The following is a 22,060-nucleotide window of genomic DNA, read 5'->3' as shown; positions in this document are numbered from 1 at the left end:
TAGATAAGAGCAGAAAGCTGTGTTTGTTCGCTGAAAGGCTTCCGTGCAGCTAGGTTACAGCAATTTTTGAAACGCTGTTAGAGGCAGATCAGAGACAGGAAAGGTGCTGGAGATGAAAAAACTCATTACTAGAGGCAGGAAGGAGCAAATTGGTGTGACAAAAACAAAAATAATTCCACATTTGCAGGATATTAAATGCTATGCGTGCTTGGTTTGTGTTTCTTTCAATGTCATTATTCTCTAACACCCTCAGACATACTCAGTGATGTTTTTCATTTAAACCCTAATCAGACTTTCAGTGCACTCCATATACTTCCAACGCTGTGTTATCTTTTTTCCGCTCATATTTCTTTTTTTAACTGTGGCAGGATATGAGAAATTTGATGTATAGTTTCATCCTCCTTTGCTGTGTTGAAAATGTGACTCGCTGACACGTTTCTTCGACTTTAGTATCTTTCTCTGAGTACTGCCTGTACTCAATACCACGTGCTGTTTCAACTCAGTTGAAGTTTGAGGTTTTAAAAGAGAATGATAAAGAAAATATATCTATGCAGTGGTTGAAAAAACATCATAAACTGTGAGCGGATCAGCTGAAATATGAATTTTTGCCTTTGTAAGTGAAATTATGTCAGTATGCAAATATTGAGTTACAGGCAGCAGGTGTTTAGTTTAGCATGGCATTAAAACAACAAACAAAAAGCCTGATTTGTGGTATTAGGGGAAGTCATGTTTATGATTTATGAATTTTTTGCTGGTAAACCTTCATTATTATTTTCCAGCTATGCTAATGTAAATATTGGCTTACTTTTACTCTTCTTTTTTTGTGCCAGTTAGGCTACGCCCACACATACACGGTCATTTTTGCCTGTAGTTTGCGTGAAAGACACCAACTCGTTTGCTAACACTCGATGCCGACTGGAAATGGAGACCTTTGAGACCTTCAAAGTAAAACCTGGACCTTTTTAAACATGTTTGCTCAATGTTCACTTAGTGAACTTTATGTTTATACAGAAATGAGTGTGGGTTCAGATTTTTTATCTACCTCTTGGAAAAAAGGAGCCTGGTTCTGAATGCTGTTGGGTACCTCCTCCTGTCATGTCCAATATTGTTGGGTCTTTACCTTGGAATTAATTTTTAAGCTAGTGCGATGTGCATGCCAAGCACCTCGTCTAACGCGTCTCTTAATCTGTCTCTGCAGGAATTTCTACTACATCACTATGCTACGTGACCCTGTGTCACGCTACCTCAGTGAGTGGAAGCACGTGCAGCGTGGGGCTACCTGGAAAACTGCCCTCCACATGTGTGATGGTCGCCCTCCCACTCAGGATGAGCTTCCTGCCTGTTACAGCGGTGAAGACTGGACAGGGGTGCCCCTTCCTGACTTCATGAACTGCCCTTCGAACCTTGCTAACAACCGGCAAGTCCGCATGCTGGCAGACCTGAGCCTGGTGGGATGCTACAACATGTCGTCCATGAGCGAGCTGGAGAGAGGCCGCGTGCTGCTCGCAAGCGCCAAGTCCAACCTACGCAACATGGCCTTCTTTGGCCTGACGGAGTTTCAGCGCAAGACGCAGTATCTGTTTGAACGGACGTTTGGCCTGCGTTTCATCCGGCCCTTCACGCAGATCAACAGCACGCGAGCTGCTAGCGTGGGAATCAGCGAGAAGGTGCGGTGGCGCATCGAAGGGCTCAACGCCCTCGACATGGAGCTTTACGAGTATGCCAAGGAGCTGTTCCTGCGGCGCTACCAGTATAACCGCCAGAGGCAACACCAGGAGGAGCGGCTCAGGAGACGGCAGGAGAGGCAGCAGAGACAGCGGCTGCACAGGACCTATTTGGCTGAACTCTGGAGACTGGGAATAGGAGGAGGAGGAGCAGAGGAGGTGGAAGAGGAGGAGGTGGAGGTGAAGGTGCTAGAGGAGGTAGCCACCACAGAGGACTATGGCAGCCAGGTCGTGCGGTGGTGAGGAGAACACGGGAACTGCAAACACTTCATCGGTGACTGACGGCTGGTTGATTCATTGTGCTTTACTCCCCTCCCTCTGTCTTCCTCCATCTCGCCTCTGCTGTGAATCTGCCAAAACCTCCTGCCCTCCCAGCCTCATAGCGCTTTGTCAGACTGCCGAATGGTGTCTTAATATTTATGATGGATGTATTTCTCATGGCGACATTTTGTATTTACATTTTTTTCTTATGGCTATTTTTGGCACTGCGGTTGCGAAATTGATTGATTGATTTATTAGCAAGTGCTCTGAGTGTTCTCAAAGCAGCAAAAATGTTTCTTAAACCATCGTTAGAAGAACTAAGTGAAAAACAAGTGTCATTAAGGAGGCCCATTTTAGTAAATTTCAAACTGGTGACTGCCTTGTGGTGAAGGATCCTCAGTGTCATGTGTGTGATCTTGCGCTGTGTTGAACAGTGAAATCTTGTAGTTAATCTGTGGTGTTTGGCTTCGTAGGAATATCAAAGCACAAACCTGGCAATAGTCTGCAGTGTGTTTTCTTCTTTCCGACTGATTAAGCTGCAATATAAGAGAAACAGTCGAAGCAATTTCTCGCAGGAAATGTGTTCAATAAAAATATGCAGCAGCCAGTGATGTTAATTTGTACCTGATGGACTCTCTGTTATGCATGTGTACATGCAAGTGTTCTTGCCTTGCTCCTTTTTTTCACAGCATGTTCTCACCATAAAAATCTGAAATCTTCCCTCAGTGTGCCGACTTCTTCCACCACCATGCACGCACAAATACAGTGACGCACACTGATGAAGCTTTTTCTCAAGGAGAGGAGGAGAGCTGTTGGCCTGACAGACAGGCTGTCAGAGCCAATTTCAGAACTCTTACATCACAGAGACAGAACATTGGTATTTCCACCATTAGGCCATTGATTATGGGGCTTTTTGCTTCCAGATTGATCATTTAAAGTTCAATTGACCATGACTCCGGCTTAGCACAAAGTAACAAAAACCCAGCAGCTTGCTGAACACATTTTCCTCCCTAATTTGACAAACATGTTGCTCTGCTGAAGTTCCATTTACACTGCAGTAGCCCACATAGCAAAATTGGTATGGCCCGGATCTGGCCCACACAATTTGCTTACACATGGCCACATACCGCAAAGAATGACGCCCCTTTGGTGGCCCAGATCTGGCTTTGCCAGATGTGGCCCACACATAGGCCAGCACAAGGCCATTTGCAGACACGCTGGTGGTCCTGTGCTGGCCCATGTGTGGATTACCTCTGGCAAAGCCAGATCTGGGATACCAAAGGGCCGTCATTCTTTGTGGTATGTGGGCAATATGTAAGTTGTGTGCAGCCACGGTTCAGTTGCAGACACACTGCTGACCCTGTGCTGGCCCAGAACAGTTTCAGCTCTGACCCCAGATGTCAGCCTAATGTGTAACTTAATCAAGCCATGTAATAACAACATGTGCCGGAACATAATAGTGCAAAAGTAACATGACGAAACTCTGTTCAGACAGTGAATGGACTGATTCTTAGATAACGCTTTTCTACTCTCCCATATTACTCAAAGTGCTCTATACAACATGCCACATTCACCCAATCACACACTTTCTCTAAACTGAGTGCTTCCTAACTACATTCATACACATTCACACTCTTGACATGCAGACTGGAGGAGCCAGGGGTCTAACCACTAACCCTCCGATCAGTAGGTGACCTGAGCTACAGCCACCCACTGGCAAAGATGAGTAAACCGTCACTAGGTTTTGGATAAAGTGTACCCTCACAAACCTGTCAAACCTGCATTTGAAATGTTGGCTACCATAGCAGTATAGTATTGCAACATGGCATTTGGGTTTTCTAACTAAAATAGGAACATAAATAGTGCCATCATTGCCAGACCTGGCCCACATCTGGTTGACTTACACCCCGCCATAACATCAGTCAGTCAGAGGTGCCAGCTTGATGCCGGTTGCAGGGAAGACCTGTTTTCTATGAGCCTGGGCCACATAACCCAAACCACAATCAAGACAGATATGGCATGCCATGACATAGACAGCGCCATCTATGCCAGGCCTGGTCCATATCTGGATGACATACGTCTTATCGTTCCAGAAGTCAGCAAACAGTGCCAGGTTGATCCTAGATCTGGGCCAGACCTGTCTACTATGTGGGAGACTGCTCCATGCAGATGTTTTGTCTATGAGAAGGCAAATGAGGATGAGGAGAAGATCAGTCAGGAGGCAGAAAAGGAAATGCCATAGACAAAAATAGCCTCTTTATTCCCAGCTGTAGCTTCAATTCTACTTGCACAGCTTGTATGAGAGCAAAACAAAACAAAAAACATGTTAGTGATGCAGGATTTTTTCCCCCCTCGTACAAAACCAGAGGACTGATGGCTTCCTTAACATTTACAACAAATAATATCACGAATTTTAGGCTTTCTTTGTAAATGTAATCTCAGATATAAATCAGGAAAGGGAACAACAGCAGAACAATACGCTGTATCCAGGAAGAAGCAGCAATAGACAAATGATATAAAAGCTTCTGTTGAGGATGTCTTTGGGTTGACAGTATGACTTTGTTCCAGGACTTCTGGGTGATTGTTTGTGTGTTCTCACAAATTTTGTGCTTTGGTTTGACTTAGTAATATCGGCCTCTTTGAAGGTCCCAAGTCCTTGGCTCTTGCTCTTAGAGCATCTATGCTTGAGAAATGAGAAAATTGCACAGCCTGTCTTGCTAGCACATGGGAAAGGTGAACGCATCTGCACGGAGAACTCTGAAAGACTCTGGGATATGTGAGCACTTAGCACAGATCATGACTGGAGGAGGTGTTGTCGGGCTATATAATCGTTTTATAGCACTGTTGGGGAAATGCAACAAAGCAGGATGACTAATGCAGTGTTTTTAGGGCCAGCAATTAAAACGTTTCTGACCATTTCCAATGTGACGCAAAGAGAAACCTCAAAGAAAAAAGTGCTAGAGATAGATGGTGGAGGTGAATTAAAATGAGTCAATTTGCTGATTCTAAATTATATTTGATGACTCCTGTTAGAAAAAGTTCACACACTGAATACATTTATTTATTTTGGTTATTGTTTTATTTAAATGTTGCTTATCTTGTCAAAAAGCATTATTGCTCACACTATTCATACTGAGACCTTCAACAGCCACATCAAGCACTGTACATGAAATTTATATTTCCTGTTACTTTCACCAGATTTGGATATAAAGATTGCTGTCTTTTAATGTGCTTTAAATAACAAAGTAGCATGTTGTGAAGCAGGTTTAACAAAATGGTAATCCATCCAACTTTAAATAGGTTTGTTCCTTTATCAAATTTAGTCAAATGAGCCAAAGCCTTTGGTGCTTATAGGGAAAAAATCAGATTCAGCATTCCAGTAGAGGTGTAACTCAATAAAATAAAATATGCTTAATGCAATATGATACGTTTGACAGCATAATATTTTAAGATTATTTAACCAGACAATGATAGGCTAAAATGACTCAGCTAGCTACAACTCCTTTTTGAATTTTAGCGTGTTGTTATAGTAGATGTTTTAAAATGTATAAAATAGAGATGGACCGATCCGATATTACGTATCGGTATCGGTCCGATACTGACCTAAATTACTGGATCGGATATCGGAGAAAAATAAAAAATGTAATCCGATCCATTAAATATCACGAAAGCACCTCACAAAACTTGCAACACGCCGTAACTCACCTCAGAACGTATGCATCACGTGATAGAGCAGCTGTGGCATGCAGGACCTGTTGGTGGTCTGGATAGCATGTGGAGCTTCGCTAGCAACCTGGCATTTCATCTCCGACAAAGTTATCCCCGAGAGAAGTAAAGCAAGTGTGTAAGTCCATCTCTGAATGTTTGTAAAGCATTCCTGCGTTAAGCTTAACAAGCGACTGCCTCTCGCTCTCCGGCTGCTACTTCAATCGTGAAACTGCTTAAATCAGCTGATCGGCTTTTCTGTCGCGAGTCTGTCTCTCGTTTGTTTTTGGCCCACTTTGCGCCAGAAAGAGGAAACCAGCGGCTGAACAACAGCAGCACATTTAAGCTTGATAAGCTGTTGTTAGAATTTATTTAATATTACTTTCTACACCAGGATCTTTTTCTACGTAGCTGACGGCTGGTAACTGTGCAGGGGCGGATCTAGCAAAGTTTAGCCAGGGGGGCTGATAGGGCATTAACAGGGAAAAGGGGGCACAAAGACATACTTTTCTTTCTTATTCTCATTTAAAATGTCGAGCTTTTAATAAATAATTATCTGACACCCAAAGTTTTAATTTGATGTAAAATGAATAGAAGTCAATTACTGTACATAGTGACTATTAAGTCTAATATATATACCCTAGTAAGCTATAGTACTTTTTACTTTGGGAAGGTACCATCTGTGCAGTCTGCAATTTTGTTGAAGAAAGATGTTGAATCTATTTAATATTTCTTGAAAAATAATTGATTTCTGTGCATTTTTTTTCACACTGCATCAAATTAAGGTTGATTACGTCGATTAAGCATCATGAGGTGGCGCGTGAGGGGTGGTTCCCTATTTTTTATTTATTTAATTTTGTTGTTGCTGGGAGTTGGAACCCTATTAGTTAGGTTGCTTAATATTTACGCTAAGTACTCTTTAAAATACCAGAATAGGGAGGATGGTGTAGGTCTAAGTTTATTAGATTGATCAGTATTGCTGAACTATGAAATATTTTTTTTGTATACAGGTATAACAGAATAGCTTTAGTGTAGTTGTTGTTTTAAACTTGAGTATGAACTTGCAGACTTGCAAAATGCAGCAAGATATTTTAAAAAACAGTTTTGTTGATTAAAAAACACTATATCGGATTCATATCGGTATCGGCAGATATCCAAATTTATGATATCGGTATCGGTATCGGACATAAAAAAGTGGTATCGTGCCATCTCTAGTATAAAATAGCTGTAACAGCAATAATGCCTGTAAAAGTTTCACATATCTATCTATCACGTTGCCCATCAATTTTTGATATACTCTGAAACTTTAAGGTGAGATCTAGCAGTTCTCTATATTCAGGCACCACTGTGGCATCTCGTTGGGGAGAGCAAAGCAGGCAGTGCTTGCCTTATGAAATCTAAAAATTGACACAAATGGAAAACAATGTGAGCAAGTCTCCTAGTATCTCAATGTTCTGTCCTAGAAGCTGCCCTCATTGTATCTTGTGGCTTTATTTTTCAACCTGATTGCTCATAGGGGGTTGTCTTACTAGCTGAAAGAATCTGAATAAAATTAGCATGTCAGAGGCTCAGGCATTCTGTTAGGAAATCTGAATCACAAACAAAAGAGTTTAGAAATACAAACTCTCTTCCAAGGTCCATAGCTACACAGTAAATATTTTTGGGGCTTCAAACAAAGGAATCCATTGTAAGTCAGGTAAATATGCTCAGGGGACTTCCAGTCAGAGAAAGAAAAACTGTAGACAAAGGTCTTAACTATTGAGTCATTAATACATTGAGTCTTTATTATTTTCACTTCTGGGTTGCTGCAAAGTTTCCCAAGACGAACCTACGGTAAAGACGACACAATGAGTGCATATTATTACAGCATGTCTACAGTATGAGTCACAGAGCTACTGAAGAAAGAAAGTTAGGTGTTGTCAGTCATGTAGCAGACTTGTCCCTGCTTGCCTTGCTAATGACGGCCAGGTGGACCAGTGACCTTGTTTTGGTCAGGCAGCGTTCCCAGTGGAAAGCGTTGAGAAAGGCCCTCCTAAATGTATCACCTGAAAGAGTGTAGAGCACCAGGTTGAAAAATGTGTTAAATCCAGCCAGAGGCCGGGAGATGATATACGCTGCATGCACGATGTTCTCTGCCGGACAAGTCACGTTATGATATCTTGATTCTATCCGCAACACACGCAGGACGTGATATGGCATAAAACATACAACAAACACCACCAGGATCAGTACAGTCACACGCCGTGCTCGCATCCGACAGAAACTTGTTGTGCGTGGTCCGTTTGCCAGCTGTTTTACTATCCCAATGTAACACATAAACACCACCACAAGGGGAAGTAGAAATCCAAACGCAGTAAGTAGCCAGCCGTACAACCGCACAGTAGCGACGGGTTCAGTACTTGCAAAGTCTATGCACTTCTTGTTATCATTCACTGATATCATGCTCAACATGGGTGTTATTTCAGCGGCAGAGATGATCCAAACAGCTGAGCAGGCAATTATACCCCAGCGCTTCTGCTGTACCTGTGCTGCACTCAGTGGTTTAATCACCACTACATAACGAAAAACTGCCAGACATGTTAGAAAGAGGATGCTCCCATAAAGGTTCAAATGAAACCCAACGCGCACGACACGGCACATGAATCCGCAGAGAGACCACTTATCCCATCTGCTGTAGTAGTAGACCAGGAACGGCAGGCTGAGGACGTAGAGAAGATCGGTCACCGCCAGGTTGACCAAGATGATGCTGCTGCTCTTCCAGGGACGCAGCTTTGTCAAGTAAATGCTGATAGATGTTACATTTCCAACCAAGCCCACAATGAAGATGAGACTATAAGCCACAGGCAGGTAGTAGTGTTTCATCAGTTCATCCAAATCGGTACAGTTGGAATTGTTGGAATGGTTGATGGCCATAGTTCAGTCCTATTGAGAATGAGAAATGATTTTAATAACCACACTGAAAACTAAAAAAAAACCCTCAAAATAGAATGTCCCCTGCATTTATGAAAATGTAACTGAAGCAATTTAAAAGGAATTGGGGAGACACAATGTAGCAAAATTAGCAATCCTATAAATTAATTAATTTTTAATTATTCAAAATTATTAATATTACAAGAAGGGCTGGTTAGAGTTTTCAAACAGACTTCAAATATTCACATTTAATGTTAGTGATGTTTTTGGTATAGCTGCTATTTCTGATCACTAAAATTTGGAAATCACACCGTGAGAAACATGGGAATGAACACAACATGAGTAGTGCAGGCCTTAACATAAAAACAAACAGAAATATTAATATATTAAATATAATTGTCACGCATTGAACAAATGCCTTTTCTTTAACAACACCTCTATTCTTGTGTACTGTATTCATGACATATATGTTTTCTGAGCAATACAATAGGCAACACGCAAATCATTTCATTTCCCCCCAGCTGTCAGATCACAGCAGGCAGCAATTACTGCTCATGGAAGGAAGGCGAGAGCAGGACAAGCAAAGAAACAAACAATCAGGGAAACTCGGTGGGAAAGAAGCAAGCAAAATCATTCTTTTTCAACAGTCTGATTTCTGAAAGCCTCTCAGTATATGACAGTGCCTATGGCATCCTGTAATGCTGTCAGTACGATCTGTTCTCATTATGGATGTCAGGGGATGTGTGAGGTGTCACTTACACATCATAAACACTTGGTTTTCATGAGGCAGGAACTTGCACTCATTAAAATGATTACATTTTGCAAAAAACTACAAACTGTAAATTATTATTTCAGTGTTACATCTCAGCATAAAGGTAACATTCGATTATATAAAAGGTTTTTTACTCACTTCTACTGCCAGTATCCTCACCAGTATGCACTTCAGTCCTTTAGCATCTCGTCTCTATTTTCACTTCCATCCCACAGTCACACCCTCTTTTATTCTTTCCTTTTACTGTTACACACCACAAGTGGGAAAGTCCAGAATATTTTTACTTGAAGTCCTGTGTTGTGTGCTTCAGCTTCAGCTATGTGAAGTGCATACTTCCTGGTATCACGCTTAAGCTGACAAAGCTCAAGGGTCAATTTGTCTATGTAGCTTAGGTTTCAGGTGGTGAGGTGAGGGAATGGAATGTCGGGGATCTAGCAACACAGGAAACAGTCCAGTGTTCATTTACAAGAATGAACTCAAGACTTCCTAATGAGGTCTTTATTATTTCTTGAAACGAGCATGTGAATACCTCAGCATGGCACTACCGAGCTAAATTTAGCACACGGTTTCTGATTAAAGGAACAAGAAGGTTTAGAAGCAGGGAATGAACACTTAATTATAATAGTGTGTTACCATTTTACTTTAACTTTCTACAAATTCGACCGTAAGTTTCAATCAAAAGTGTCACACTAAAACTTATATGTTGTGAACTGTGCTTCAGTTGTGCACATCTGTAATCAACAAACTGCTGCTCACAGTAAAATGCAGCATTTTCTAGAAGTCAGATATCAGTAACTAGTAATATAATTAGTTCTGTCCAGCAAATGTAATGTCCAGCAAAAAACGAATATTATATTTTACAGTGGTTCTGAGACTATTTTACTTTTCTAACATGTGTTTTTATTTTTTTGACTACTTGGCTTCTTGTGTTCCTTCTTCCTGATGTTGCTACCACTACTTACCTGAGGATAAAAACAGGAGAAAGGAGCAGCAAAGTGTGAATAAGGACAATTTCCAAAAGCACAACGGCTGAGTTTTCTGCACTTCTATCCTGAGGCAATTAAAGCATTTTGTTCCTAGTCATCTCAAAGAGCTCACAAGTGCTGCTAGAAATAGACAAGATTTAAAACCAAGTGCATTTGACCTATGCAGCTTCTTCTCTGCCTCACGACAGGACCTGGACACGTTCCATCTGTCCATCCATCCATTTTTTTCCACTTATAAAATTCATGGACTCTACTTCACTAGAAAATCCTGAAGGAGAATGTCTGGCCTTCAATTCATACCCAGAAGCTCAATCACACTTGTGTTATGCAGTAGTAAGACAACCTCTGAATGGCTCAAAAAAGGAACTAAATTTAAGCGTTCAGAGTGGCCTAGTCAAATTCAGGGTCAGATCCATTTAAGGTACTTTGGCATGATCTTAAATAGGCTGATAATGCATGAAAACCCTCCAATGTGGTTGAATTAAAACAATTGTGGATAAAGGAATGGGCCAAAATTCCTCTACAGCAACGTGAAAGACTCATTGGCAGTCATTACAAATACTTGGGTGCAGTTTTCGTTGCTAAAGGTAGTACCAAACCAGCAATTACTTTTTCACATATGATTAGGTAGGTCTGGCTACCTGTTTTCTTTTTAATAAATAAAATGTCTATTTAAAAACTGGATTTTGCATTTACTCAGGTTGTGTGTGTGATCTCAAACATGTAAGTCTGAAAAACAAGCAAAAATTTAAAAAAGGAGAGGAATCAGGTAGTGGGAGGGGGGTACTTTTTCATAGCGTTGTAGTTCGGTACTTATAAATAGGTTGCTTGTCTTTGTTAATGATTCACTTCAAGCATTAATGATTGCAGCCGCCTTAACACATCTTCCCACCTCATGTAGTCATCAGCTACAGACCACACTGAAATATTGATTTAAACCTTGTGCAATTTCCTCTTCCTTTTGTGTCAGTCTTTATAATGTAAACATAAAAACATGCACGCTGTTATTTTTCAGTGTGAATATATTTCACTCATTGTCGGGGTAAGCTGCAAAAATACGCCTACAATTCTCACATTATGTTTGACTGCTGCTATCGCTAGAGCATGCAGTGTTGACCGCAGTCATGCTTAATATTTGTCCTGTGTTTAAAGGTTATTACGCTGAGTGTCAAGTCTACACCTGACATTACCTCAAAGCATAACACATCTGCATCTACAAATATATGTCTTTTTTCCCTTGGCTGCCCTGGACATGCTGATGTTCTCTGTAATGTCCCTCACGCACGCACTTAAAAGCAGTAAAAGAAGCTGAAGTTTACAAATGTTTATTTTACAAAAGGGAAGCTAGAAAAGTGAATAGAAATCACTCTAAATTGTGATTCCTATTCACTGTCGGGATGGCGCAGTCCAGAAGCAAGTGTTTTATTGTAGAGATAAAAATCATCTTAGTTCAGAAAAAAATGAATGTCAAAGATCAACTCGACGCACAGAAATCTGAGTAGAGAGGATTAGGAGGCCAGGGGGTAGCTCGCCTAAGGAGGAGAGGGTGACAGAAGGTGTTGATGGTGGGGATGTGTAAGAAAAAGAAACTGCTTCTGTCTACAGTTTAGGCATCTTTGCAGCATTGAGGCGCATAGAAACACAGGAGGATCCAGCAGCATAGCGCATCTCCCTCAGCATGCCGCTCCACTGCTTCTTGTCTTCCTCATACCTAACAAGAGCGAGAATTGGGTCATTTTCCCCAAACGAGCAAAGTAGCAATATAAAAAATAAAAGCCTGTAAATCTGGGTCCCTCAACTTAATAAGACTTACTGCCAGACATCAGTGACCTCTGTGGGAGTCACCTCCTTGTTCTCCATCTGAACCATAGCAAAGCCACCCACAGCGTAAAGCGAGCCACCATTGCTTACTAGGTTGACAGAGCTTCTCTCCTGAGGAAACTCTGTGAAGGGCTCCCACCTGAGGAGACACAACATTAGGAGAAGGTAGGAAATAAGTCTAAGCTATCCCTGTTGTTGTAGTTTGTACCGCAGTCATTTTTTCCAGTTTCAGTATTTCTCTTTTCTTTTGGCAGATAACTGAACTGTAGTTTATCAAAGCCAAATGAGTGCAACATTTTTTTTTAAACGAAAAAATTCTGTTGGTTATAAACAAGTAAATTAACCAGTCCTGTAACTTAAATGTATTTATATTTTGCACTTAATTGCAGAAATTTTAATGTCAGAGTTTAAACTAGCTAGCTTAAATACTGTTAATCTGAGCCAATAGGCTCCAGTTAGTTATAGCAACTACATCGCTAAAGCAAATCTAAATCAACCTGATAGAGGTTCCTGCTGCAAATAAATAAACCACACTAAGATAAATCTATGTTTTATTAGTATTGAGGCTCCTTTTAATCCTATCCAGATGCTGCACTAGCTAGGGCAGATAAATCGCACTGAGAAGCCAGCTAGCTAAAATTATTAGAGAAAGGTTTGACTCAATGAGCATGAAGAACCAGTGAGCGCTGTGATTGTTCTAACCATCTTGGGGGATGTGGGATGATTTTAAATGTGACATGTAATAAAACATCCTGTTCTACCACATCCCAAAGGTGCTCTACTGGCAAAGCTGGACTGGTCATCTGGCATTTTGGGCCAATGGATTGAAAGGCCGCTGCCGTGCAAGCACTTATGGGGGCCCATTAGTTCATTTTTATTACTGACGCTGTATTGCCCAATTAAATCTCTTAAATGCGATCAGCCCCTCCCCTCCCCTCTCCTCCCTTCTCTATTCACTGGTGCAGCTTGTGGAAGAAGTTTAGTGTAGAAGAAGTGAGTAAAAGGTGGAGCTGAAAAGCTAAGAGAAAATAATAAAAAGAAACTTAAAAATAGATGCAGCAAAATGGGTCAAATTAACAACATATTTGTTGTTGGCGCTGCTGCACCGTGAACAGCAACTAGTAACCAGACCTCACAGTTACAGGAGGCTGCTGCTGAACCAGCTGTGTAGAAGTGAGTAAGAGATGGAGGAAGATGAAACTCACATGATAAGAAGATAGATGGAGGGACATACACTCAACAAAAATATAAATGCAACACCTTTGTTACTGCTCCCATTCCCCATGGGATGGACGTAGAGACCTAAAATTCATTCCAGATACACAATATAACCATCCCTCCCAAACAGTGGTCACAAATCAGTCCAAATGTGTGGTAGTGGGCACATCTGCCATATTGAGATAATCCATCCCACCTCACAGGTGTGCCACATCAGGATGCTGATCTGACATCATGAGTAGTGCACAGGTGTACCTCAGACTGCCCACAACAAAAGGCCACCCTGGAATGTGCAGTTTTGTCTCACAGCAAAATGCCACAGATGCCACAAGCAATGAGGGAGCGTGCAATTGGCATGCTGACAGCAGGAATGTCAACCAGATCTGTCGCCCGTGCATTGAATGTTCATTTCTCAACCATAAGCCGTCTCCACAGGCGTTTCAGAGAATATGGCAGCACATCCAACCGGCCTCACAATCGCAGACCTCGTGTAACCACACCAGCCCAGGACCTCCACATCCAGCAGGTTCACCTCCAAGATCGTCTGAGACCAGCCACCCAGACAGCTGCTGGAACAATTGGTTTGCACAACCAAACAATTTCTGCACAAACTGTCAGAAACCGTCTCAGGGACGCTCAACTGGATGCCCGTCGTCCTCATCGGGGTCTTGACCTGACTCCAGCTCGTCGCCGTAACAGACTTGTGTGGGCAAATGCTCACATTCGATGGCGTCTGGCACGTTGGAGAGGTGTGCGCTTCACGGATGAATCATGGTTCACATTGTTCAGGGCAGATGGCAGCTGAGAATGTCCCAGTTCTTGCATGGCCAGCATACTCACCAGACATGTCACCCATTGAGCATGTTCGTGATGTGCTTGACCGGCGTATACGACAGCGTGTACCAGTTCCCACGAATATCCAACAACCTCGCACAGCCATTGAAGTGGAGTGGACCAACATTCCACAGGCCACAATTGACAATCTGATAGACTCCATGCGACGATGTGTTGCACTGCATGAGGCAAATGGTGGTCACACCAGATACTGACCGGTTCTGGGTCCCCAGACCTCCAATAGCGCAAAAAACTGCACATTCCAGGGTGGCCTTTTGTTGTGGGCAGTCTGAGGTACACCTGTGCACTACTCATAATGTCAGATCAGCATCCTGATGTGGCACACCTGTGAGGTGGGATGGATTATCTCAATATAGCAGATGTGCCCACTACCACACATTTGGACTGATTTGTGACCACTGTTTGGGAGGGATGGTTATATTGTGTATCTGGAATGAATTTTAGGTCTCTACGTCCATCCCATGGGGAATGGGAGCAGTAACAAAAGTGTTGCGTTTATATTTTTGTTGAGTGTAATTAGGAAAGGAGCAAATGGCTACTTTCATCATGAGCCACTGCTTATATCTAAAATGTAGCAACTAAGAAATAACCCAAAAACAACTGTACCTGATGAGAACCTGTTTCAATATCTATAATCAAACAAAAACATAAAAAATGCATAATATGTGTATGCCTGACAGATATACATATTCTTAAAAAAAATAATAAGAAGAAGAAAATGATGGTTGGCCGCCTGGACCAAAAATGCCAGGGCTGATTTTTTTGTCCCAGTCCAGCCCTGTCCACTGGAGTAAGACCTTGGGACTGGTGACTTGAGCAGTCTGTCTATCTCTGACCTCTAACATGAACAAGAGGGCTGCTGCTTACTGGATACTTTTTCAGAACATTCCCGGGAAACCCTAGAGATGATAGTGTGGGAAAACTTCAGTAGAAAATTTCAGTCGTTTCTAAAACCCTTAGACCATGACTTGCTCCCTTAAATGACCCTTCTTACCCATTCCGATGCTCAGTTTGAGCTTGAGCAGACTTCCTTGACCAGGCCTACATGATGCACTGAGTTGCTGCCATGCGATTGGCTCATTAGATATATGCATTAACAAACTGCTGAATAGGTGTACCTAATAAAGTGACCAGTGAGTGTTCTCATTTAACAGGAAAGTTGCAAACATATTCATACTTGTTCGTTGCAAAGTCATAGGCTTCACACGAGGCAGTGAGGCCTTCCTCGTTGACTCCACCAACCACTATGATCTTGCCATTGTGGACAACTGCTCCAAACATGGCTCTGGGTGTCTTCATGGCGGCCTGCTCCCTCCACTCTGACTGTTTGTGGTTATACACAAACATCTTGTTAAGGGCTTTGCTGTGAAGATGAAGGAAAGATGTGGGACTTTCAGCATCAAAAGCTGTCAAACGTTTTTGTTCATTTTTGGTGTTGATTTGGTGATGTCACCTACACAAATAGATGCAATTAATGGGTACTTTAAGCATCTATAATTAAAGCTCTAAAATTAAAATGATGATAATTTAAATCAATTGCTTTTAAATAAGGAAAGATACATGTTTGTTTACCGACAAAGAAATTTAATCTTAAAGCCAATGTTTAAATGATTGATTATAAAAATGTATCCTCATGTCTTCATTATTATTATTTTTTTTACTAATTGGACTAATGGACTCACAGTGTGTTTCAACATGAAGCCTTCATTAAAAAAATCATGATTTCTCTATTTGAAAGGGCACAGCCTCTAAACACCAATCAACAGGAACACATTTGAAGAAAGAAAAGCTTCATGTGGATAAAGAGCAGAACAGGAGTGAGTAAATGGACTAAAAACAGTTCTACAAGAAAAGAAAAGAGAAATGACACAAAAAGCAAGTTAGTAAACGTAATCTATATAACAAACAAAGGTGTCCTGAGAAGGAGCGCTTAAAGACATAGGGACAAAATTAGTAAAGGTTCACAAACCTTTACTAATTGCAGTCAATGTTAGGTTGACATTCATTGTTACTTAATCCAAAGACTGAAAGTCTGAACAGTGATTCCATTTTCCTCATAATTAAACATTTGCTGTGTCCGTTTTGGAAACAGTTAAATGTTGTTAAATGGGCAAACGGAGCAGCTAGACCAAAAAGTATTCTTATGTGGTTACAAAACTAACCGATCTTTTTTTAAAGATCTGAATTTAAAGTTTAAAGTTGTAACTTAAAACTGTAACTTTAGTTACGACAAGCTGTTGGGTGTAGAGAAAAGTGCTGGAGTGAATGGGCTACTGTAGTATGCTGTAGAAAAGTGCCATTTACCCTTACCTCTTGCTCTTATTTTCCTCTTGGTCGAGACCTTCTGGTGATAGTCCCAGCTATATTAAGCCAGGTCGAGCACACCTGTTTACATTTGATAATTAGCAGCCTGTTTTACTGACAGCTGAACTCAAGAGCTGACTGCATGTCTTATTACAGTTTTAAAGCCTAAGGTTCATTTTGTTGTAAAAAGTGTGTCCCTTCCCAACTCTGGCTTCTATCGCAGGCATAGAGAGAGAGGAAAAATAGCATATGCTGGCTGTAACAAGAGATGCACAGGGCTGGTATTTTCCATGATTGCAGCATATATTAGATTACACACTCACATTTATTCAGCTATCTCTGTGGGGACACCCATCTCACATTCTTCACCCAACATTTCAATGGCTCCCCTCTGGGCGACGCCTCCACTGCATTTCCTGCAGGACTGAGAGGAGGAGAGCCACCTTTGTCCCCAAAGCCACTCTGCTTTTTAACTCCAGCCGGTAAGACCATTTCCCACACCGATAAACATAAACTACACTCTTCTTATACTACCGACACTTTATTAATTTTTAGTCACTTACAGTTATTTATTCACCTTTCAGTCACTTTAATTTCAAAACCGTATATATTGTATATTCTGTGTATTTATTATTTCACTCTTATTGCCCGTTCTTATTGTCCTTATCTTCAACGTTATGCTCCTCTGTTGTTTGTTAATTGCTCCTTGGGGATAAATAAAGTCTCCTGATTCTGATTCTCACAATAAACACCCTTGTCTTAAATATCACGACAGAATACAAAACCCATACTAATCTTTACCCTAAGACTATAGGATAATCAGTGAGTGTGGTGGAGGTGTGATCCCTGGCCCAGCTACAGGGGAGGGGTGGTGCCAGGGAGGTTGGAGGGACAGGTGGATGTCATTGATGTCAAGGATTTCCCTTTTTCAGTGATGTTGGAGACCAGAGGGGGAGGGGTGTGCAGCTGACTGGAAGTTGGCTGCCATGTGTGCCGAGCGGAAAAGTATTACTGTGTGCTTGATAAAAAGCTCAAACCGAATGGTGTGTTGGGTCGGAATTCTTTGCAGTGAGCATTCAGATTAAAGTTTCCACTCTAAAGTATAAGAACAAGAAACATACAAACATACAGAAGGTCCTTTTGTCACGATCCTGGGTCTTATGACCCAGTGTTTTGAGTTTTAGTTCATTTTGATGTTTTAGTTTATGTAAGCCCTTCAGGTTCCTAAGTTCATTTGTTATCATGCTTAAGTGTTTCTAGTTCTTATTATTTCCCCCTCGTGTTTCCAACTATGGTAAATCTCCCCTGCTCTTCATGTGTTTCATGTCTGTGTCTTACATTGTGAAGTTTGGGTTGTCATGTCTACGTCTCATTATGTTTCCTGTTTTATTGTGAAGAGGTCTGGTGTTTCTGTGTTCATTGTGTTCAGTTTTACTCTTCCCCTGTGGCGTTGTTATGTTCATGTTGATCTACTGTGCCTTTCTGTTCCATGTTTCAGATCCCTATGTTCTGTCTCCCCCAGTCTGTTAAGTTCACATGTCTAGAGTTCCGTCAGTGTGTTTCCTGTTTTACTTTCACAGTCTGTTCTATGTTAATGTTTCTAGTTTTGCTTCCCTTGCCTCGTCCTGCTTAATTAATCTCAGCTGTGCTCTCCTCCTGTGGCTCATTCCCCCTCGTTAATCCCTCAGTGTATTTAAGCCCCATGTTTCTCTTTGTCAGTGTTGCGTCCTCCCTCATAGCGGTGTGATTTTTTCCCTGTGGCTCCTTGTGCTTTAGTTTTCCCAGTTTAGTTTATTTTGTATTGTTTTTCGTGTCCCACTCCACGCCAGCAATAAAGCTGTGTTTTTTGAGTTTACCTTTTGACTCTGTGAGTTTGCGTTTGGGTCCTACTCTTGCCTGCACACAGCCGTATTGTGACACCTTTACTCACTTGTCATCCGTCTTTCCTCCAATGCTATAGACCAGCCCTTTGTGGGAGACAACTGCATGGCCGTGGATCTTCAGGGGAAGCTTTTTGGTCTCGCTCCACCTCATCTTCCTGAAGAATGTGACAATTGTAAGCAACTGAACTCATTAAGTGTTTTTCTCTTCCCTTGAATTCATTGCTTCTAATTTCTTTGGGATTTAAAAAAAAAAGTTATATATATGAGTAATGTCAATAACTTAAATGGCCCACAAATGAATGCAAGAATGAAAATAAAAATAAAAACAGCCAGAGCCGATCAACAACTTCAGATTTACCATAATTAATTAATTAAATTCAATACCAGAAAATCCTTAGTTAAAACAAAGAAATGCAATTAAATCTACTTGGTTAATTATCACCTAAAAATGATCAAATGTGAGATGTTTAATGAGAAATGGGGGAAGTAGGGATCAAAACAAAGAAATAGCACTGACTCAGTATCATAGCACATCACACTATCCAATGATTCATTGGACTGGAGGTCTTTTCCAGCCACAGCAAACAGCAGGTTCTCGCTCTCTCCGATGTTAAAGAGACATCTTGGAGAAGGCATTGGGGGCAGCGCGATCCAGTCTGAGCTGAACGGATCCAACTGTGGAGGAGGAAAAAAAAAACAAAACTATAACTCACAAGAGTGGAGAAAGCATACTTTTAGCACCCATTAGCTCTTTGTCTTTTTCACCTCATGAATCTGCTTGTTATGCTCCATGATATCCGCATATTGATTATGCTGTAAGATACAGCAGTTCAAGGCCTCTATCACATTCTTAATTGTGTATATTGCTTAGACCTGATGGATAATTTAATTCATCTTTTATTGGAAAGAGAATTCAGATAGAACTATGTTGCAGCCTTTTTGTTATCACATGCTAAAAAAATAACTTTCACTTATATTTTCCTTCTAGTTTATTTATAGTTTGAATAAGGAATTAAAATAAAATCCCACAAGATGGTTTAGGTTAACTGATACTACTGCTTCTTTTATCCACTACACTTGAAAACTAGTGCTAGACCAGCTATCATTTAACTTTTAAAAGTTTCACAACCACCATAACATCTAAAGCTAACTATGTAACACAATATAACCCAGTGATACTGAATCAGATTTATACTGTATTTCTGTACTGTTGATATAAACATTTAATATAAAAAAACGGACTTTTTCCCTGCCTTTAAGCTTCTTGCTTCTTGGAAAAAATGAGACTGTTTGCTGTTTTCAAAGTGTCTTAGTTTCAGGATGAGGAACACATTTTACTTCAAATAAGGAATATCCTCAGTTTCTGGTTCATGTGACATTTTTTCAAGTTTCTCTACCACTTAGTAATTAGCTAGCTTTGGTGCAATACCGTCTTTTTGAGTGATTTCACCCAGCAGCAGCCAGCGACCTCCTGCAACGACTCATGACCAGTCAGGAAATATACATTTTTCCTTACCAAATAGGAGATCGCCTACTACAGAGAAAAGATAATGTCAAATGAAAAGAAAACCTCCTCACCAAATATGCATAACATTGCAGAGGAACATCCTTGTTTTCCTCGTCGACAAAGAGTCCTCCAATGATGTATAGCTGGTTCTTCTTTGTCACCAGGCTAACGTGGTTACGTGGCACCTGCTCGGACATGGCTGCCAGGAAGCACTCGTTCTCACTGACGTCATATCCCACTGCTGCCGTGTCATTGATCATCAGGATGAAGTCACGAGCATACATGCCTTGTCTGCGATTATCATTCAGGAATCCAGGGAATGGACTGTCCTCCTCTTCACCTCCTTCCTTGCTGGCCCCCTCCTCTCCCTCATTCTTCTTGGGTTTCTCTGGCAGTTTGCCCTTGAAAGCATCCCTGATGACCTGAATCATCTTCTGAAGCTCTGGGTCAGCTTTGATAATCTCTTCAGTCTCCACTCTCTCTTTGAAGTATTTCTCAGGCAGGAGGCGGAATCGGATACAGTTGAAAGCATCCTTCAGGACCTTGAGGCGTTTCTCCCTGTCATGGCGGACCCAGGCCATGACGGCTTCAAAAACCAGTTCCTCTCTCTCAACATTCAACGAGTCTCCACCAATAATGGCAAACAGTTCATGGGCTGCGAGTTTTAGGAATTCCTCTTCCTTATAAAGGAGTTCAAAGCGGTCAGCAATGTAGTTGCGTGCTGCGATGGCCAGCCTGGGACAGCTGAGCACCAGGCCCATCCTAAAGATGGCCAAGCAGTTACCCAAGGACAGCTTCTTCTGAAGGTAGTTGACACACACTGTGAAGACAGAAGGGATCTGGAACCTGTTTGCCACAGCAATTATATCCTGAACGTTGTCATCGGTGAGATCAATTTCAGCTGAGTAGAGGTACTGAATAATCATGTCCAGGATGGAAGGGTTAACATCCTCAAGGACCACCTCTTTGGTGTTCTCCACCTCCTTCCCATCTTCAGTAAAGAAAATTTCCCTGAAGTAAGGGCTGCAGGCAGCCATGATCAGCCGATGGCAGGGAAAGCTACGATCGCCTACCTTCAGGTGACAGTCCACAAACTTGTTCTCATTCAAAAGCTCTTTCAGGCCGTCCTGGAGCAGGGTGCTCTGAAACAGGCGCAGCTCCTCCTTGATGGCGTTGGGGTCCATGGTGTCAGGAGGTAAACAGTAGGAGAACAAAGGAGTTGGTGGAGAGAGGAAAGAGACAGTGGCCACAGGTCCTCTTGGCAGTCAGTGCTGGCTGGAAAAGGCAGAGCAAAGAAAAGGTTCCCTGTGTGAAGACCCTGCAATTTAATCCTGTCCCACTCTAAATATAGTTCCCTCTGGCCCCCTGAATGGTTCAGCTTCTATGGAATTTAACTGGGCCAAATCACAGTGCACCACAGGCCAGGGTTGAGCAGCTGCTGCCATAGACTGAAAGAAGCAACTGGCTGGGGATATGCCACCATGATTCAGCTCCCAGAGTGTCACAGGGTAGGTAACAGTGGAGACAATGTGGTCACATCCTACAAATAGCTTTCCTTAAGCTGGAGTCTTAAGAGACATTTACAGCAATCGCTGTCATATTCAAAATAAGTGCACCCTCTTAAAGTTGGACATATTGTTCACTGGCTCATTGAGTTTTTTTGCATTTACATTTTCAGATAATTATAGCCACTGATGTGCTTTTGTACTGAAACATACTCCAATTTCCATTGCTTCGCATTATATTATTGATATCAGATTTTGCAGATAATATAAAGTCAGTTTTAAATTGTGGCACATCTGAACCTAGGACCAAAAGATTCCCCCAACGTTATGATACCATCCTTCTTAAGTTCTTGTTTTATCATAGTAAAAAAGTAGCCTAAATAAGTAAACCTATGATAATAAAAGAAAAGTGCTATCAGTGCTTTTTTTAGGCTTATGAAATGAGATAGTATGATACTCACACAAGAACTTTCAGGTGAACTTCGTTCCAAATGAAAACCACCTGTGTTTAACTGTGAGTAGGTTTTTCTGTTTGATGTATTTTAACATTATAGTATTGCATCAAGCCTTGGTAGCTGGGGATTGGACCGCCAGGGCCTCCACTCCTGG

At 41.5% G+C, this 22,060-nt stretch overlaps 3 protein-coding genes across 3 annotated transcripts in view; 1 reads left to right on the top strand and 2 right to left on the bottom strand.

The window, feature by feature from the left end:
- LOC146547647 (heparan-sulfate 6-O-sulfotransferase 3-B-like) overlaps positions 1 to 2,681 on the top strand; it is a 30,448-nt gene extending 27,767 nt beyond the window's left edge. Inside the window, exon 2 of the mRNA XM_085265092.1 lies at positions 1,199 to 2,681. Within this exon, the coding sequence (XP_085121218.1) occupies positions 1,199 to 1,967 (769 nt within the window). The 3' untranslated portion in view covers positions 1,968 to 2,681. The remainder of the gene's footprint in view (positions 1 to 1,198) is intronic.
- Positions 2,682 to 7,547: 4,866 nt separating this feature from the next.
- Positions 7,548 to 9,544, bottom strand: LOC146547646 (2-oxoglutarate receptor 1). The gene is made up of 2 exons (XM_085265093.1): positions 9,511 to 9,544; positions 7,548 to 8,612 (listed from the first exon to the last, which is right to left on the bottom strand). The coding sequence occupies exon 2, from the start codon at positions 8,601 to 8,603 to the stop codon at positions 7,614 to 7,616; it is 990 nt and encodes a 329-aa protein (XP_085121219.1). The 5' UTR covers positions 8,604 to 8,612; positions 9,511 to 9,544; the 3' UTR covers positions 7,548 to 7,613.
- Positions 9,545 to 11,667: 2,123 nt separating this feature from the next.
- Positions 11,668 to 21,249, bottom strand: LOC146547645 (kelch-like protein 41b). Its single transcript, XM_085264953.1, has 6 exons — positions 20,018 to 21,249; positions 18,957 to 19,114; positions 18,487 to 18,594; positions 15,430 to 15,615; positions 12,172 to 12,318; positions 11,668 to 12,069 (listed from the first exon to the last, which is right to left on the bottom strand). The coding sequence occupies exons 1-6, from the start codon at positions 21,128 to 21,130 to the stop codon at positions 11,958 to 11,960; spliced, it is 1,824 nt and encodes a 607-aa protein (XP_085121079.1). The 5' UTR covers positions 21,131 to 21,249; the 3' UTR covers positions 11,668 to 11,957.
- Positions 21,250 to 22,060: the final 811 nt, after the last annotated feature.

This window comes from Mchenga conophoros, linkage group LG23 (genome assembly GCF_057382185.1).
Source record: "Mchenga conophoros isolate Kocher_MC1m ecotype Shallow Benthic linkage group LG23, M_conophoros_male_GT1.1, whole genome shotgun sequence".
Classification (NCBI taxonomy): Eukaryota; Metazoa; Chordata; class Actinopteri; order Cichliformes; family Cichlidae; genus Mchenga; species Mchenga conophoros.
Note: the sequence above shows the minus strand (reverse complement) of the source record. Positions and strands in the feature narration are given on the sequence as shown.

Coding starts and splice junctions, on each gene's coding strand:
- LOC146547645 (XM_085264953.1), bottom strand. CDS start 21,130: ATGGACCCCAACGCCATCAAGGAGGAGCTGCGCCTGTTTCAGAGCACC. Junction 15,616..18,486: donor GGAGGAAAGACGGATGACAA/GTGAGTAAAGGT, acceptor TCATCTTCACAG/CAAAGCCCTTAACAAGATGT. Junction 12,070..12,171: donor GAGGTCACTGATGTCTGGCA/GTAAGTCTTATT, acceptor CGCTCTTGTTAG/GTATGAGGAAGACAAGAAGC.
- LOC146547646 (XM_085265093.1), bottom strand. CDS start 8,603: ATGGCCATCAACCATTCCAACAATTCCAACTGTACCGATTTGGATGAA.